Below are 18,083 nucleotides of genomic sequence, written 5' to 3'. Positions count from 1 at the left end.
AGAAGTTGTCGATGTTCAAATTTGTTAGCAAAGTCCTGGCTCTTCACAATCTTACCTACAGCAGCTTTAATGCTTTGCTTAGTATGGGCCTTATAAGGAATTGGAAACCTGTGTGGTTTAATAAGTGTCAAACTGCTAGTGAATTAGTTTGGAGCTAGACCTCACTTTAGAATAGGGAACATATTAAGAATGTAATTCATGTAACAACTTCCTTACTTACAATAAACAGTAGTTAGAAGGTTATTGAGGAGTTAGTTAGTTAGTTAGTTAGTTAGTTAGTTAGTTAGTTAGTTAGTTAGTTAGTTAGTTAGTTAGTTAGTAGAATATGCTATTAACATGCATGCTAATAAGCAACTAGTTAATGGTGAATATTGTGCATAATCTCCTTAGGGCCTCATGAGCTAATTTGAACCAACTCTACATCCATCATGGTCTCTTCTGATTTATACAACAATCCTCCATTAAAAAAAAAAACCATGCAATCCAGCCCAATGTGATTCTGACTTGTATTTATTTTATTTTTTTTACTAAACTCCTGTTCTATTCGCACTTTTTATTTCCAAAACAGACTATTAACATTGACTCTAAATTTCCTGTAGGTGTGAATGTAAGTGAATGGTTGTCTGTTTCTGTGTCAGCCCTGTGATTGCCTGGCAACCTGCCCAGGGTGTACACCGCCTTCACCCAGTGTCAGCTGGGATAGGCTCCAGCCCCCTACAATAGTTACAGATAAAAGATGGATGGATGAATGAATGGATGGGCTATTAACATTTACACAGTTTTATTAGAATCAGTTTACACTTTTTTTTCCTTAAGATGATTTAAAGATTTCCATTCACGTCAGTTGCCTTTAGTTTGGATTCCACTGTCGACCAGACCACACACATTACCTGCATCAATTTCCCTCACTATTAGATCAGAAGATACACTATAAAAGACAAGTAAAAAATACACATGCATTAAAAACAGTTGGGATGTCTGCTTTCTGTTTCTCTATGAAAAGGTTTGTGTTTCAATGTGCCTGCAGGGTGCTGTACACCATGTTCTTTAGGGCTGATGGAGGTGGCTCCTCGGGGATGGTGTACACATGGTATATGTCAGACTAGAGAAGAAAGAAACCAACTGTAAGATCTCTTTAAATAAGTAGCATCTATTAACCTATGTAGCAAAGATATTCAATACTGTTCCTCATGTCTCACTTACGTCCTTATTTTGAGGCGCTTGTCTGTTCAATTTCTCACAACCTGCAAGTGATAGAGAAAAGATGATTTGACAGTCATTGTGATTCCCTAAATATGTAATAAGTCTTCAGTAAATAAATATCTGCCTGTATTATAAGCCAGTAAAAATATTAATGAACAAAAGCCCATTTTTGGGATAAGTGCTAGTCTTATTACACTAACAATATGTCTGTTGTTGTGGTGCTTATTCAATTACATAAGAGCATATACATATAACTATTAGTCATACTATAGTATACACCTTTGGTATTTAAAAAAAAAGACACTTTGCAAAAAACTAATACTGCAAATAAACCAAGAAAAATATGTATTGTACATAATATACAGTATTCACCCTGTACGCCTTACGCTACATTGATGTAGGTGTAAAGCAAAAAGCAGCTCACCAGTAGGACAGTCAGCAGCAGGTACTGAGGTTATCACACTGTAGGCTTCATCATTTCCTGCAGTTAACTAAAGATGACAGGAAAGTTGGGAGAGGAAGTGAGAGGAATTCATAAATACATTTACACATTAGTTCACCTTGAGGAGCCTTGCTATCCAAATGTTTGATTATTTGACAAAGAATTCTTTTTTTAATTACCAGCCCTCCGTGGTCAAGATTTCTCATGCACATTAAGTCATCTGCAACAGAAAAAAACGCACCTCAATACACTAGAAGACCAAAATATAATTGCTGTACTGTATGTATGAATGATACAGTGATGTTGCCTTACTATCAAATGTGTACATTACCGGTGACATTGTCTTGTGTCCTATAAATAAAAGGAAAAAAAGTTTTAATAATGAGTGTGTCCTCATTACACAAGAAACAGAATGCTCTGTAGGGCAATAAACAATATTCAGAGGGATGTATTTCTTTCTCCAAACACTGAGAATTACAGTATGTGGCCAGTACTTTAAAGCCCAGGATTTAATGGGGGAATTGGGGAAAGGTGAATGAGCTCTCTCCAATGATTCAATTGTTAATGTTCTGCTGCACTGGTTATTCTCAGTAGCTGCACTGGGCAGCTATTTGCAGTGACATTTTTTTAAATTGCTATAGATAACTCCTCACTCAGCTTTTGCTGAAAAGGTATACCAAAAAATCTTACCTCTTTTCAGAACCTCTTTCTGAAAAAATGCAACAACAAAAAAAGAGAGAGTCTTAGACAGGGCACTGAAATTGTGCTTGTATTGGCAGATTAGACATCAGCTGTTTCTGATATGCTTCACAATTATTAGCTCATTCACAGCTGTGTGACTAGTAATGTCCAATCATACTAATGCAGGTGTACAGAGCAGACATTAGAAACTGACACTTATCATTATCACTCTGCTGATCATGATGTATATAGTATTTCAGTAAGATCTATGTTCCTGAATATATAGTATTTTAAGGGGCATTAGCGCTCTCAGGGAGGAAAAATACATTAAAGTATTTCACGTTACTGGACACATAAATCGAGTTCTCACCAGTTCTTTTTTTTGTCCAGAGAAGTGCCAGTCCCAGTAAGACAACACCTCCAAAACAAGCCGCAACTACTACCGACTTCCATGTCCATGTTTCTGTTTGGGGACCACAAACAAGTGCCAGTTTCACTTCTAACACCAAAGCAGGAAGACCACCTGTACCTACTGAATGCCTTCTAGTGTATGGCACACCAAATATTAAAAATGAAGGACAACGTATTGTTTTGCAACTGATATACATTTAACATGTAAATGTAGTTGTTAACATGATGAATCATTGAATTCAGGATCATTATCACAAAACAGGGTGCTTCACTGTAAAACTGTAGAGTAATACACACTGCTCAAACCCAGAAGAAACATGTAATATGTGTCCACTGGAGATGAGGTGGTAACAATTTTTTTTTTGATTCTTTTTTGGGGCATTTTAGGCCTTTATTATATATAGAGAGAGGGGGGGAATGACATGCAGCAAAGGGCCTCAGGTTGGAGTCGAACTGGCCGCTAACGAAAGGACAGAGCCTTTGTACGTGGGGCGCATGTGCTACCAGGTGAGCTATCCAGGTGCCCTGTGGTAACAATTTTTAACATTAAAATATTAAATCTTAGGTATGTTGCTAAATGTAGTGTAGCTCAAAACTAACTTGCTTGAAAATATGTCAAATACTAAAAATGAATTGCATGCAGTATGGGTAAGTAATCACCAGGTAATCACCTGTTGCTGGGTTTAGTGGGGTTACAGGGAACAAGCTAGCTTTACTGCTTGGCTTATGAGGTGTCTGACAAAATAAACACATTTAGAGAAATGCATTTTTGCATTTATGATGCACTCATAAGAATCTCAGGTGTAATATTCACCAGATGCCAGATTCAGAGGAGTTTCGACTGTGAAAATATTAAATAAGTATTAAAATGGCATATTGAGAGATAGATAGATAGATAGATATATAGATAGATAGATAGATAGATAGATAGATAGATAGATAGATAGATAGATAGATAGATAGATAGATAGATAGATAGATAGATAGATAGATTGTTTATTGTCATTGCATATCACTACACAACAAAATTAAGATGACATCAATCACTCACTTAGCAGCATAAAGATAGAAAGATAAAAAGTGACAGTGTCACCAACAATAAATAGATAAATATGGAGTAAAAAAAAAAGTATTAAGTTAAACCAGAAATTAATATTTGAACATTTTCTCAATGATTCTTAATAAATCTTTGCTGCATCTCTCGCTTCCTGTCATTTCTTCTATATCACTATCTAATAAAGACATATGTCCAAAAAAACAATTTAAAAAAGTCAGTGTGAATCATTGAGAAACTGAGCATTTGTGTCACCTGGTGCTGGTTCCTCTGGTGTTAGGGAAGTAGAGATACAACTATCAGTGTTGCTTGATCCAACCGTCAGGTGACCTTGTGAATAAAGAAAAATACATTTAATAATACGCACATAAAGTACAATACACATATACTTTGTGATTTAAGTCACATATATATCTGTAATTTTGTTACCTGATGCTGGTTTTGCAGGAGTTACAGGAGTGGAAGCACCAGACCTGCTAACAGTCAGACCTGCTGAATAAAAATCTTTTAAAACTTTCAAAATAGCAAATAAGGGATTTGTGACAATGATCTGGATTTCTATTTTAATATACATATATACCTTACCTGTGGTCATAGTAGAAGACTGCATAGTCTGTGTCACCTCTTTTTCCACAATATCGGCAATAAAACAAGATGGATTTTAAACTGTGAGCTTCATGCATTTACAACTGTGTGGGACACCATATTTGTGCAATCGCTTAAGCAGGCAGCAATAAAAGAAATTTAAGTACAAAATAATTTGTGATTAACTAATGTCACACATAATACATTGATCATTTTGTTACCCATTGCTGGTTTCACAGGAGTTGTGGAAGCACCTGGGCTGCTATCAGTCAAATCTGGTGAATAAATACACACACAAAACTTTTAACTCTTTTATAGAAGTGAAATGTGATGATGTTCTGGATTGCTATTAAAATGTATAACATGTCCTAACTGTTGTCATAGTAATGGTTGGCATTGCCTGAATAATGGTTGACTCTCCATCCACAATATCTACAGGAAAGGGATTTGTCAGTTTTATGTGTGTACAAATAAATTAAGCATTGTGCTATTTATCTTATTTGTGCAATGACTTTTAACAAAACTAGAAACCAAAGAACATGTACTCTGTTTTTAGCCATGCCGGCAGCTCTAGGGATGGCAATGTTCAGTTGGTCGGTTGGTCCACAACTAAGGTCCAGTCTCAATATTTGGTAGATTGTCATGAAATATTGTATAGACATTCATGGTGCCCAGAGGATAAATCCAAATGACTTTGTAATCCACTCCACCATGAGGTTGACACTATTGGAGAGATTGCTATGGAATTTGTTATCCAATATCCATGGTGCCCAGAGGATTTTATATACATTAATGAATACACACACACAAAGACACAAAAATTTTTTTTACCTGACATTCTTTTTACAGGAGTTACCAGAGTGGAAACGCCACGCCTGCTAACAGTCAGACCTCACAAATAAAAACACAAAGATCTCTTCAAATTTTCAAACTAATTCATATTAAATTGCTATGTAATAATATTCAGGACTGTTACCTTAATGTATCAAATGTCCTACCTTTGGTCATACTAAATGTTGGCATTGTCGGGGTCATGCTTGACTCTCTTTCCACAATATCTACAGTAAGAGAAGATGGATTTCAGCTGACAAATCTTTTGAGTGTACAAACAAATAAATATTAATGTAGAAATCCTGCTGTGATACAACACCACACACACCATGTTTAACAACTACCTAAAATAATAAATATGTGCCATCTGGTGTGAGTTTGTATTATGTAATTTAAATAAAGTGTGATCATCTATCATTGCTCAGAATATTGAATAGTCTGACATCAAAATACAATTAATCAAAATAACTAAAAGCAGATCTGTATCACCTGTATCATCGCCCACAGGTGGCATTTTAATTATTCTAAATCTGTTTAGAATAAGTCTTTACAACACTGGGTTGATAGGAATATTATTTTTCTTGCAGACAAAATGATGAAGCTCAACTTCTTAGTTATGAGGAATTTCTTAGATCTAAAATATTTTTACTGTCACCCACAAAGAATATCAAACGGCAATAAATGCTATACCTAGTGGAATTCTTCAACTAATGAAGTGTCACTCTGAGAGACAAAAATTGGATCTGACCTTCTTTGTTAATGGAATAAAAGTCATAAATGTACCAATAAACATATAAGGAATTATTTCTACAGCAAAAGGAAATAACTCCACGGGGGAAATTAGTTTGGAACTCTTTTTTTCTAATATTCACTGGGAATCAACAAGCTTCTAGCGTACAAATTTGTTATCCCCAATAAATTTAAAGAATTTTAAAATACTGCACAATATTGATCCCACTAACAAATTAGTTTCAAGATTTGTGGCTGTGGACAATAAATGGGAATTTTGTAAAATTGAAGAAGAAACTATTATACATTTATTCTGGGAGTGTCGGTATTCTGTGGAGTTCTGGAAGAAAATTGAAAACTATTTCAATATTCAAAAGAATCAATAAATTAAATTGGAAGCAAAAGATGTTATTCTTAATTATGATAACAAAAACAAAACAATACATAGGATTGTCAGTCTATTAATTCTACAAGGGAAATTTCATATGCATAAAGCTAAATCTTCTAAATCTCAGCCAGCTTTTACTCACTTCAGACTTGAATTTCGGAATTTATTTGAGTCTATCCAAATTATTAATAATAAGAAAAGTGTTTATATAGCTGATGTACTGCAAGATTTGTTCAAGTAAATGTGTTAATATCACTCACATTCCATTTCACCTTGTCTTTGTATTTTATTTTCTGTATTTTTGTATTGGTCTCATTTTTTACTTTGATTTTTCTCTTTGTGTATAGAGGTGCCTTTCTTCTTGAGTTTTTTTGTTGTTGTCATTAAGTAAAGTTGTAATGTTCATTGAATGGAAGGTACAATGCCGAACACTGTTTGTATAACATATTTGTGAAAGTATGCAAATAGTTACCAAAAAAAACACACTCACACTCCCAATTATACTATACTTGGTATTGCTTTGTATTGTTCATATACATATTACACACACACAAACACACACACACACACACACACACACACAAAACTACCTGCAGCTGTCTTATCTTAACGTTATCCTTTTATAATATAGACCCACAGTCTAAAACACATTCAACTGAAATGTAGCTGTGATTACGTGATGTGTGTCGATGTCTTTGCCGACTTACCAGTCAAGCTGTATCCATCACTACGAGGAGACAAAGGGTTGGGTTCACTTCCCAAACTGTAATCACAGCTGGCATCGCTTTGTTGAACTAAACGTAGATGACTCAGCAAATCATCAATTTTGACAGTAAACTGGCAGAACGACTGTTTCTTTGAGGTCTTCTTCCCCGAGATGTCTGTTGTTAGAACTGGACGACTTGCTTCTCCAAAGTATAGGTTACATCTCGTATCAGGATTAGCAGATCCAGGCAGAGAGCAGGTGAAGAGAACGTCGTCACCATAAGAATGGTGAACACTCATCCACGGTTTTTGACCTACAAAAGATTAATGCAGTCATTAAATCAAATGTGCCATTCTATAATCAAATACACTGTGTTGTAGCTTCCCATTAAAGGCGCCCAGAGCAATAGGGGGTTTTGTGCCTTGCTCAAGGGCAAACTGGCACCTCTCCAGCTACCAGTCCACACTCTGTAATTGATCCGTACCAGGACTTGAACCAGCAACCCTCCGGTTCCCAAGCCCAGACCCTATATGGACTGAGGCACTGCCACCATACAAATATTACAAGATGTACAAGACTTTACTAGGGGCACTGAACCACTAACTGAAAATGTAAAGGGGGACAGGCAGAACATTTAGGGGCACATACCCTAAATCAACCTGCAATGAAATTTTTCACATTTTCCCCATTTTAACCATATTACTGATAAATGCTTTGGCAATTAATACAGAAACTACAATCTTAGTTCACAGTCACAATTTAATTGAATGGCTTAACAAATGCACATTCAGAAATTTAAACAAAGTGTTATTACTGTCAATGTAAAAAACTGACAAAACTGTTAACATGCTAAATGTAACATTTTATCCCACTGGTGACATTTAATGGAAATGGATTTCTTTTTTTTTTGTTCCTTAAAAACACCTGAAATTTGACACCACATCACTGAGTTATCTTGCATTAACACTATATGATAATATATAAAAGAACGATAACAGCAGTCACTCACTGTGTATGGTGATGGAGGATGTGTTACTGTGTGGAGATGGAGAATTTCTCTCTCCAAGCTTTACAGTGTAGTAACATTTCACTTCAACCTTAGCAGGTAAAATTTGATGTGAACATCCTCAGCAGCTCAGTTCCTGTTAGTATCTTCAGACATGAAGACTGAGCACTTATAAACTCTTGCCTCCCAGTGTAGAAATAACACTGAGACACAGAAACAGATAATGGAGTCTGACAGTTCAGTGTGACTGAGTCGGTCTCTGTGATCACTGCTGGTTTCACTGTCAGTTTAGGTGGAAGAGATGCTGAAATGTGAAAGGTAAACATATATCACATACTGAGAATTGACATTAATACAGTATATTATTTGAGAAATTGTGATTGAATGTGGAATTAGGAAAAAATATACTGAACAACCAAACCATGTGAATGAATAGTCAAATTAGCAGCACAGCTAAACATGTAAGATAATAGATCAGAGACTGACCTTGTGCTTGAATCTCATGAAAGGAATCTGTTGGAAATAAGTGTAAGTGTAATAAGTGTACAACTTTAAATAGACATAATAAAAACTTGTCAATACCTTTAACAAAACATTGAACAATTAAAACTCTTAGGAGTCAAGATAAAGATATACTTTATTTGTTCCAATGGGGAAGCTTTTCCACAAACGGTTCCACAAACGGTTCACAAATAAACAGCACAGAGTAACACAGGCTATAAGAACACACAACACAAATAAAATCATCCATAACAAAAAGATAAAACATCAATGTGGTGTGCGGATACATAATGGCTAACATTACATTTTAATGTCATGTTTGAAAGTGTGAACCTGCATATGTTTGTAATAACACAATAATAATGAATAAATCTATAGGTTTAACTTACACATGAGGATGACAAACAGCAGGCATCCAGCCATGATGAAACTGAATACTAAGACTGTCCAGAGAGAAGATCGTTGTGTGTCTTGACTGTGTGGACTTTAATGTACTTGTCATTTTGCAAAACTTGCTCACAGGAAAACCACAGCATCAAATATGAATCACACCAACAGGCCACAGAAACATTCACACGTTACATCTACTTGTTTCACACACTAAAAAACTAAAACATGTACTATTTGTAGATCACGTCTATCACAGATGGCTAACTGGTTCAGAAGAAAATAAAAGTTTGATCATCATTTGTTCACATACTGCTCACACCTACATAGTTGAAATCTGCATTTCCATTCTTATTTCGAGAATTACTTACAGCATTTACTTGACTGACTAAGCAGGGAGTGACAGTTTTAAATGCAACCTGGCAATAAATTGTTCCTCAAATCATTGCTGCATTGTGTCTGTTACAGCAGAGCTAGGAAACCCAAGCACTAGACACAAGGAGGGACAGGAGGTGTTAAGAATATACAAAATGACGCGTTCGTTCTGATTTCTGGAGGAAGGAGGAGAGGCTCGGGTCGAATTGAAAGATTAAGCAAAAGGTTTAATAAAACAACATGAAAACGACAGTCAAGACACAATTAAACATAAAACATGAAAACACTGCAGCTGACAGCGGACTGAATCCATGATTCAACTTGCGGAGTCACATAAAAACAGTCATGCGACATGACAAACAATTACACTGTAAACAGCGGACTCCAACTGCTTCCCTTGCGGGTCACAGACTGAAGTCCTGAGACATTCTCCTGCTCCCACCTTTATTCCTGTACCTGCGTGGTTCTTCAAATTAAATCTTTCCCTATTGGTCAGATGTCTCTCAAAAGAAAAGGTGTCAATCAGTGTCTTGAGGCTACAACCGGTCACAGGATCTTACCGAGACGGTGTCAATTGTTTCCAAACTACAGCAATACTCGTTCTTTGTCTTAATCACGTCTAGCCTAGCAGGGGATGGCTCTCAAAGTTGTTTAAACAATAAGACTTCTAGCGCTTTTACATTTATGCTAAATAACAGCAATGACCTAATCAATTCTTTAGAAGCTTGAGAAGGAGTGAGCCAGACAAATGCTGATTAGGCTTAATCAGTATTGAAACATTCCTTCACTCAGTTACACAACAGTTTACATTTTTTAAGTTACATTTTTTACCTTAAAGTACATTGTTTTCAAAACGTAAGCGTAGTTTTAACTTTTTTAAACCTAACAGAGGCTGGAGTAGTTTGAAAGAAGATTTATTTCAAACTTGAATATTTTGCGAGCAGGGAGTGAACTAGATCCAAAAGGTCAGGAAATAAAGTTGGGAATCTAGAAAGGGGGTAGCCAGGAGTGACGTGTGCCAGGGTGGTGTCCAGTAGGGAGCCGAGCAGAGGCAAAAACCACAGTCTCACAGGAATCAAAAATGGAGCAGATGGAACTGCAGGAAGAGAAAAAAACACTGTAATCAGAGTTTAAAAAATGTACAATCACAAAAAAACTAAGTTGAGGCTGAAACTGTGCACTAACTCAGTGTGAGCCACGTTTTGGCAATGTGAGCGTGGCAGTGCAGAGTGTTATAGGAAGGCTCCATTGCAGAATAGCAGGCAGCTGGTGATCAACTCCCCTCAGGTCAGGTCACCTGACTCTGCCTGGGTAACCAGCCACACACTGAGAGGGGGAAAGGTTAATCGGAGGCCATTACAGTGAGGTTAAAGGAACATACCTGAGAGCACAGGGCCAACAGTTCCACCCAAATATTGAAGCTAAAACGTATACTGTAAATTATTGTTTTGGAGAAGACTAACGTGGAGTGTTTCTATACTGTATCATGTTTGTATAAACAGTTTTTGCCCAAGCCTGAGTATTCTTTAGTATTCCTTAAATATACAAAGTCCATGTTTATAGGCAGTTGCCCTAGTTAACTCACCAGTTTCAACAGACCCATAGTTTTAGCTGAAACATATTCCAGCCTCATTAAAAAAAAAAAAAAAATATTTAACCCCACAAATCCAAATTGTCTCAAAACACAATTTTATAACTTTAAAAATGTTGTTCAAGTGCTGCTCCTGTTATCTCTCTGGTCTGAAACAGCTGGTTTTTCTGAGGTGCTACGGGTTAGCATTTGTCGCTCTATGGTGGGAAAAAATATCAGACTTGATGGCGTTTTAAAATCTTTTCCTGCATTATGCAATTGTCAAGAGATATACCAGCACATTTAATTTCTGTTCTTCCACATTGCCAAAACATCAGGAAATGTAATGTAACAATGTACATGTAAGTTGTTCATGTTATTACATCCATATAGTCACAAATACCAAAAAGTTAATATATTAAACAATGAAATCTCTATCATGTGTATGAAACATACTGTAGAAAACATTTAAGTTGGCAGAGAGAGAAAAGCAGCTCACCAATATTGCTGAATTTGTAAGTGACAATAATGTAAGTTTTATCATAACCAAGTGGCTTGTATCAGAATGATAGAGGGAAGGTAAAGTGAGTGGACTTGTCCAGAACAGCATGATCACTGAAAGAATGGATACAGACATTTTTAAATGACCTCTCCACTGTTGAGACTTTCCATAAAACGTAGATTACACATAAATAACAATGTTATTTAGCATTTTATAAATATTTTTGATTTATCAGTGGCGTTGGCTTTGGGGATAAAAGGAAAAAAGAAGAACATGTCTTCATTGCAAAGGAAAGCAGAATACATAGTACATATGGACAAAGAGTGTAATTGTGTGTAATATAGGCTTACAGTATTACTCTCCTCAAACATCTCTATAATGTGAATGATAGGTTTGCTGGGAAAATATGGAATGTACCATCGTATTTATTCGGGTGGAGCACTGAAGTTATGTTTGCATCAGTTGATCACGATTGTATTCATTCTTCGGCATCAATGGTTCATTATGATTCTGAGAGGTTTGTGCACTTTATGCCTGATTTTCAATCGCCCATTAGTGTTTGTTTGTTTTTAAGTTGGAAGACATTTTTGACTTCGAATATTGGAAGTAGGATTTTGCACTTTTGCACAATCCATACATTTTTCATAATGAGAAGCACTTAATAATGAGAAGCAAAAGAGTTATATACCGACCTATGGCAAATATGACACATTCAAAGAATTAAAAAAGGGCCTAGCCTAAATGGTGGAGGAATCATTTCGCCACGACCCATGCAGGCTTTAATCTACAAACCCTAATGAGTTGCACCTGATGCTGATTGTGATCACCTGGTTTTGTTTTACCGGAAGCAGCTGCATAAAGACAGACGTGCTGCGTGTGCAGATATAGCATACTTTTAGACTTAGCGTAACACGCTGATTTTTGTGTCTTGTGTTTCCCTTTTATATTAAATTCTCAGTAATGCCTCCTAAAAGGGCAGCAGCGGTGGCGGCAGCAGCTGCCGTCGCCGCTGCTGATCCACCTGCGCCGTCTTCCAGTGAAGCCCCGGAGGAAGAGAAAAAAACAGGTTTGCTCGTTTTTCATTTTAGCTAAGGAGAACTGGCCGTTGAACCCATTATTATTACATTAAAAGTAACCACTGTCCAAAACATCGACTTTTCTTTCCACGAGTGTGTAAATATAAAGTGAATGTGTCGGATTTGCTCTCCAGATGCTGCGGCGCTGCGCAAACTTACAGCCCATCCCTCCACAGCAGTTATGGTGAAAGAAGCGCTTAAAGAGTTGGACTCGCGCAAAGGGGTTTCATTCCAAGCGATACAGAATTACATTAAACAAAAATACCCCTCGGTGGATTTGGTAAGGCTGAAGCATTTCGTCCGTAGAGCCCTGAAAAAAGGACTGGAGACTGGCACGTTAGTGCGTCCTGCTAACTCTACGGCCACTACAGGCGCACAGGGAAAATTTAGGGTAAGAAGTCAAGTCTACAGCTTCAAAGCTGATCAAATAACGTCATTTATCGGGCTTTTTTTTTTTTGGTTGTCCTGTCTTAAGCTTGCACCAGTCAAGGAGGCAAAGCCCAAAGCTGAGAACGTGGATCCCAATGTGCAAAAGGCAGCCAAGGATGGAGCCAAGAAGTCAAAAAAAATGGGTATGACTAAAACTGTAAAATGACCACAATCACTTATAAGCTATCTTAAAGGGTGTCTTGTTTAATAGCCTGTAACTACTTAAAGGTACCACGAAGAAAGGCACTGCCAAAGAAGAGGCCAAGTTGCCAGACTCTGCCAGAGAGGCCAAGTCGCCAGACTCTGCCAAAGAAGAGGCTTCCTCACCAGAGGTGAGACTATGCTTGTGTGCTGAGATCATGGAGAAACAATGACTGGTGTTCCTGTCTGCTGTATTTGATATAGGCTACCGGCATGAAGTTAAACCTACTCAAGTATCTAATTTGGTAATTTTCTGGCAAAGTGTTTCTGAATTTATTCTTGGCAGATATTAAAATTTAGAACTACTTATATAAGGCCCATCTGGGACATTTAAAAATGGAACAGCTTCACATTTTTCTGGGGGGGGGTCAAGTGGCTGACCTTACATTTCTGGCTACAGCCTTGTCTGACCGTTTCTGTTTTTTAGGTGGCTCCCAAAAGGTCTAAGAAAGAAAAAGAAGCTGCTACCTCAAAGGCTGCTCCAGCAAAGAAGCCAAAAGCTAAAAAAGCTGCAGAAAAGGTTGATGTGGAAGCCTCTGACTCAGCCGAAACTAAAGTAGCGAAGACCACAAAGGATGCAAAGGCAGGAAATGCAACTCTGAGCAAGGCTGCTAAAGCAGGCAGCGACGCCCCTGCTGCTAAAGCAACTGGGAGAAGAGGAAAGAAGACTGCAGAATAGATTTATTGTTTTTATACTTTTGTTTGCAATAAAATCTTAACTTTTGGAGCTCTTGTGTGCTCTCTAAATTGATGATGGATGTCTGCTTGTGTCAGGACCTGCAGCACTGGAGCTGGCTTTGTCTATGGAGCAGATCTCAACCGGGCTTCCTATCAAGCTTTATATTTGAGTGTTAAAATCAACAACAAATCATGTAGACAAAACCCTTTCTTCAAAACACAATTTCAGTGGTACTGTGCACACCAACATGTTGGACAGACACGGGCCTGTTTAGTTTTCCTCTACTCATGTTTTGGAGAGGACCATTCTCAAGTTAAATGTTAACCTTCAAAAGGGATCTTCCAAAAAGCTGGAGGCATGGAGAAATGACCAAGCCATTTCCCTATCTGCTCAACAAATGTCCTTTTTAAAGGACACTTGTTTTTAAGGCTCCTACCAGTCTGTTAACAAAATTTAGGTACACAAGTATTTATATAATGCTTTATCAATTTGCCAGATTGGGTGCTAATTTCTTAAATTCATTTTCAAAGGCAATATGAATCTCTAAAATGTCAAGTCCTTCTAGACTGCTAGAGGTAATTAATAGTAGCCTACTTTATGTTCCCCATTGAGGGACAAGTCTAATTAAAAGTAAACAGTTTGGCTTTTAAACCATGTGGCTGCAACACATGGGTTGTACAAGTTCTTCTGTGATAAACAAGACATTAACTAGTGTAATGTGAAATATGGAACCTTAATGCTAAGTAGGCTAATGCCTTTTTCACTAAATTCCTTTAAAGATGCCAGAGTGAAGCTTTGAGTTGACTGTTTTATTGATTGTTTCTCTTTTCAAGAAGAGTGCAAAAGTGATTAGGATATTCTGAAATGGCATCCCAGTGCCTCCAGAGGAAGGAGAAGAGAACTACAAAAAACATTGTAGAAAGCATGCGGCTGTATGTTTTCATTAAAGGGATGACACAGTTAGCCACTGTGGACACAAACACTAAAATGACTGCCATAACAGCCAGCAGCACACTGATTAGTTTTCCAAGAAGAGTCCGTGCTGTGCTGTTCTCCAAGCCTTCAAGCTGCACCACCTGCTGTTGATGCTCCATCTTGAACAGACGTGTCTGACATGCCTTCAGCGCCTCCTACAGGGTAGAGACAAAACTGCCAGTGAAGATGCTCTAATCTAATATGAGGATAGACATACTGTATGTACAGCACCACTCGTCTTATCTATAAATCTTTTCCATTGCAGATATTTTGACTTGTGAATGCCATGATGAAATTAACCTGCTACAGAGCCACAGGGCAAAATCTAGCTCCCGGGCCTCTGTTAACCCCCTGTTACTCTATACTGAAATACTACCTGGCCCCAGATTTGCCATTTGTTCATATGCTTAAACACTTTAATTTAGGAATATGCACAACCAAAAACCAGTTGACACACAGTCAGCCTGGTGCTTTCAGGGTCTCTGAGCTTGTGGGGCCCTGGGGCAGTTGCCTGCTTTGCCCTGTTACTGTGAAAAGCACAGGTGTAGCTTATATTAATAAATGAATGATTGTTCATTCCAATACACCTGAATGGAACCAGCTCACCTAAATGTAACACAGCCATTATTGTTATTAGTAACACCTGTGCTTTCTTGCTACGACGTTAAAATGTCAAGCTTACATGAATATCTGTTGCTCTGCCATAAAAGTGATAAGCAGTCTTCTCCTCCATGCTGGCTAGTTCCTCTTGCAAGTTAAAAATTTCATTCTGGTGCAGTTCTGTCAAGTCATTGAGCTGTTCTTCTAAACGTTCACTCCTGCAAAATAGTAATGGCAACAGTATATCAAAAACAGGACAGGTTCCTTTAAACTAACAGAGTACTATAGTAAGAATATACCTGTATCGCTCCTCTTGTAGGGCCTCCACAATCACTGTGTAGTCTCGTTGATGATAGTATTTTAAGTTTTCCAAGCATTCCTCAAGTTGGCCTTTGTTTTCCCTGAGCTCTTGGATTTCATGGAGTATAGCATTATATTCTGATGCCTGGGCATGGTCAGGTGTATTGTCCCTGGAGCTAGGGATTCCTGCAGAACCAGATGTAGTATCATCATCATCATCATCATCACAGCCATACTTCGGGCTGGACTGCAGCTGCCCTGTCCTCAGGACCCTCGTTTCCTCAGAGCCAACATCCTCATCTACCTGGGTTTCATCCAAGTCTTTCAGGGATGCAATGTTATCACTGCTGCCAAACATTTGCGGATAATGGAAGGACATTTTTCTCAGCTTGGACACTACAGCTCCAGCTGAAGAGTAGTAGTAGGCTAGATAGATCACCGGTCACCTGTAATGGGCAGGATTGGGTTAGCAGGCAACTACTCAGGCCACCGAACCACTTTGCTTTTACCTTTATTTGAGCATGCCAAAAGCAATAGTCTTAATTTTTATATTACGTTAGCATAGACAGAATTCTTCAAAATCAGATTCTTACCATGAGACCTCTACCCTGGTTTGTGTATATTGACCCTTCCATCAGAATAAGAGGATTGTTTTATGAAATAAAAGGTAGGCTATTAACATGTGGCCTTTTTGGTCGATAAAATGGCATTTAAGCAACAGAAATACTGAAGGTACAAGAAAAGTTAACTTGACTCCAGTTAGCCTACTTAGGCCCTGGTGCTTGTCTATGGGCCTGAGGGATGCTATTACGTTTTTTTTGGAACCATTTTGTACCAAAGCAGTCCCTAAACAACTGTTGACAGTGGTTTCAGAGAGCACTGTTTGATGTCAAATGTGTAATATATAACGTTATAAAAAAAAAAAAAATTGGTTTTAGCATAACCAAATCCCATTCATCTCCACTGAATAGCGGTGGAGGCAGATAATGTTATTTAGGAGACAACTCAAGACCTTGCATGGTCACATACCTCTAACGTTAAAGGTAACTTTAAATCATAGGGTTAAATGAGAGAATGTGATTTTTGTAATATGGGTAAACTGACTTATAATAGATACTTACCTTGCTTCAAATTAAGTTGTCTATTTCGGTGACTTCCAACCTGTCATGCATCATGATGACGGCTGCAACGTTAGCTTAGCTAGCCTAGCTAGCCACTTGGTGTCGATAAAATATTTTCACTTGGCCTTGGTAACGTTAATTAAAAGCATTTAGCGTGGTGTTGTTGTTTTTAATCCGTAAACAATGTACAGTACGTGCTTGGCATTCAGTTTGGAAACGTTGCGTGCAAAATAAATCTCATAAACAGCAACACTGCGGTTTAGCGTTAGCAGTTTGCTAAGGTGGCTAAGGTTCTATTGACAGCCGCCAACTGCTTTTCATGTTGCTTAGCAACGGTTAAGCGTTCACACTTTAGAGAAAGTGAGTTAACAAATACATCCATGGTTAACACCGTTTTCCTGAAAGCAATTAGGTTTGGGATCCTCTGATATTGAGCACTATCACAGGTGCATTTCATGTTAAGATTTATTTTAATAAGCTCTAAAGTCAAAAAACAGTCGAATGTGGTTAGTCTGTAAATTAGATCTACTTTGGGAAGGCTGGGTGAAGTCATGCTGAAGCAGGTTTGTTTACTGAATCAAGCGGAGTCTGGGTCAAAGCAGAGAAAGGGTTTCTAGCACACTGTCACCTACCTCCAAGGTGCATGGAGAGGGGAAAAAGTCTTTAAGATGCCCTGTGCACGTCTGGTCGACCCAGGTGATTTAAATTGTTGAGTCTGATTAGACCTTTTCTCAGGACTGTAGGCTGTACAGACTGCACTTGACTGACTTCTCCCAGACTGCAGGTTTGCTGCGGGGACTCTGTTGGTTTTGTTGCACCTGTTGGCAATATAGTGGCTTATTCCCACATCCAGCATATTCATCTGTATCTGTTATACCCACAACACACTGGGCCTAATGAAAAGGGTTAAATATACTAATACACTTTGTTGGTGGCACACATTTTGCCATGTCATAGAAGGTCAAGAACAGGTGTAATTAAGAATATTGATGGCTCAATTCCTTTGAGTGGCCCAGTAGGCTATTCCAATCATCCAACACAATACCAGGGGTCTATATACACATGCGTTTCCTACTATGACATGGCAAAATGTCTGCTATGAAAAAGGTCTATTAAGGTCTCTTGGTAGCCTCCCTCACTAACCATAATGCAGTTCAAGATGTTGGCAGTAGAGGAATTAGTAAATTAAGTTTGAGTGTTAACATGTCACATTTTTGCCATTTTCAGCTTGCAACAAGACAGCAAAAATGACATCTGGAGGATAATGTAACTACCACAGTCTGGAACTTCCACAATTTATTTCTGTTACTATCATGGCCTAAAGTCCAATT

General features: G+C 37.9%; 3 protein-coding genes across 4 annotated transcripts; 1 reads left to right on the top strand and 2 right to left on the bottom strand.

The window, feature by feature from the left end:
- Positions 1–543: 543 nt before the first annotated feature.
- Positions 544–8,149, bottom strand: LOC120556839. Its single transcript, XM_039796612.1, has 15 exons — positions 8,040–8,149; positions 7,032–7,343; positions 5,375–5,434; positions 5,208–5,267; positions 4,598–4,651; positions 4,377–4,415; positions 4,221–4,280; positions 4,047–4,121; positions 2,697–2,789; positions 2,336–2,354; positions 1,977–1,996; positions 1,825–1,865; positions 1,628–1,694; positions 1,204–1,244; positions 544–1,102 (listed from the first exon to the last, which is right to left on the bottom strand). The coding sequence occupies exons 2-15, from the start codon at positions 7,327–7,329 to the stop codon at positions 1,013–1,015; spliced, it is 1,017 nt and encodes a 338-aa protein (XP_039652546.1). The 5' UTR covers positions 7,330–7,343; positions 8,040–8,149; the 3' UTR covers positions 544–1,012.
- A 4,106-nt stretch (positions 8,150–12,255) lies between these two features.
- Positions 12,256–13,804, top strand: LOC120556844 (protein B4). The gene is made up of 5 exons (XM_039796623.1): positions 12,256–12,437; positions 12,582–12,838; positions 12,923–13,019; positions 13,105–13,208; positions 13,505–13,804. The coding sequence occupies exons 1-5, from the start codon at positions 12,332–12,334 to the stop codon at positions 13,754–13,756; spliced, it is 816 nt and encodes a 271-aa protein (XP_039652557.1). The 5' UTR covers positions 12,256–12,331; the 3' UTR covers positions 13,757–13,804.
- Positions 13,805–14,550: 746 nt separating this feature from the next.
- On the bottom strand, positions 14,551–17,533 carry LOC120557621 (transmembrane and coiled-coil domains protein 1-like). Of its 2 annotated transcripts, none has more exons than XM_039798144.1 (4): positions 17,385–17,533; positions 15,631–16,077; positions 15,414–15,549; positions 14,551–14,886 (listed from the first exon to the last, which is right to left on the bottom strand). In XM_039798144.1, the coding sequence occupies exons 2-4, from the start codon at positions 16,008–16,010 to the stop codon at positions 14,566–14,568; spliced, it is 837 nt and encodes a 278-aa protein (XP_039654078.1). In that variant the 5' UTR covers positions 16,011–16,077; positions 17,385–17,533; the 3' UTR covers positions 14,551–14,565. The 2 variants fall into 2 exon arrangements, with proteins under 2 accessions (XP_039654078.1, XP_039654077.1); XM_039798143.1 differs by lacking the exon at positions 17,385–17,533 and adding an exon at positions 16,753–17,358.
- Between the last annotated feature and the right edge of the window lie 550 nt (positions 17,534–18,083).

Source organism: Perca fluviatilis, chromosome 4 (genome assembly GCF_010015445.1).
Source record: "Perca fluviatilis chromosome 4, GENO_Pfluv_1.0, whole genome shotgun sequence".
NCBI lineage: Eukaryota > Metazoa > Chordata > Actinopteri > Perciformes > Percidae > Perca > Perca fluviatilis.
Note: the sequence above shows the minus strand (reverse complement) of the source record. Positions and strands in the feature narration are given on the sequence as shown.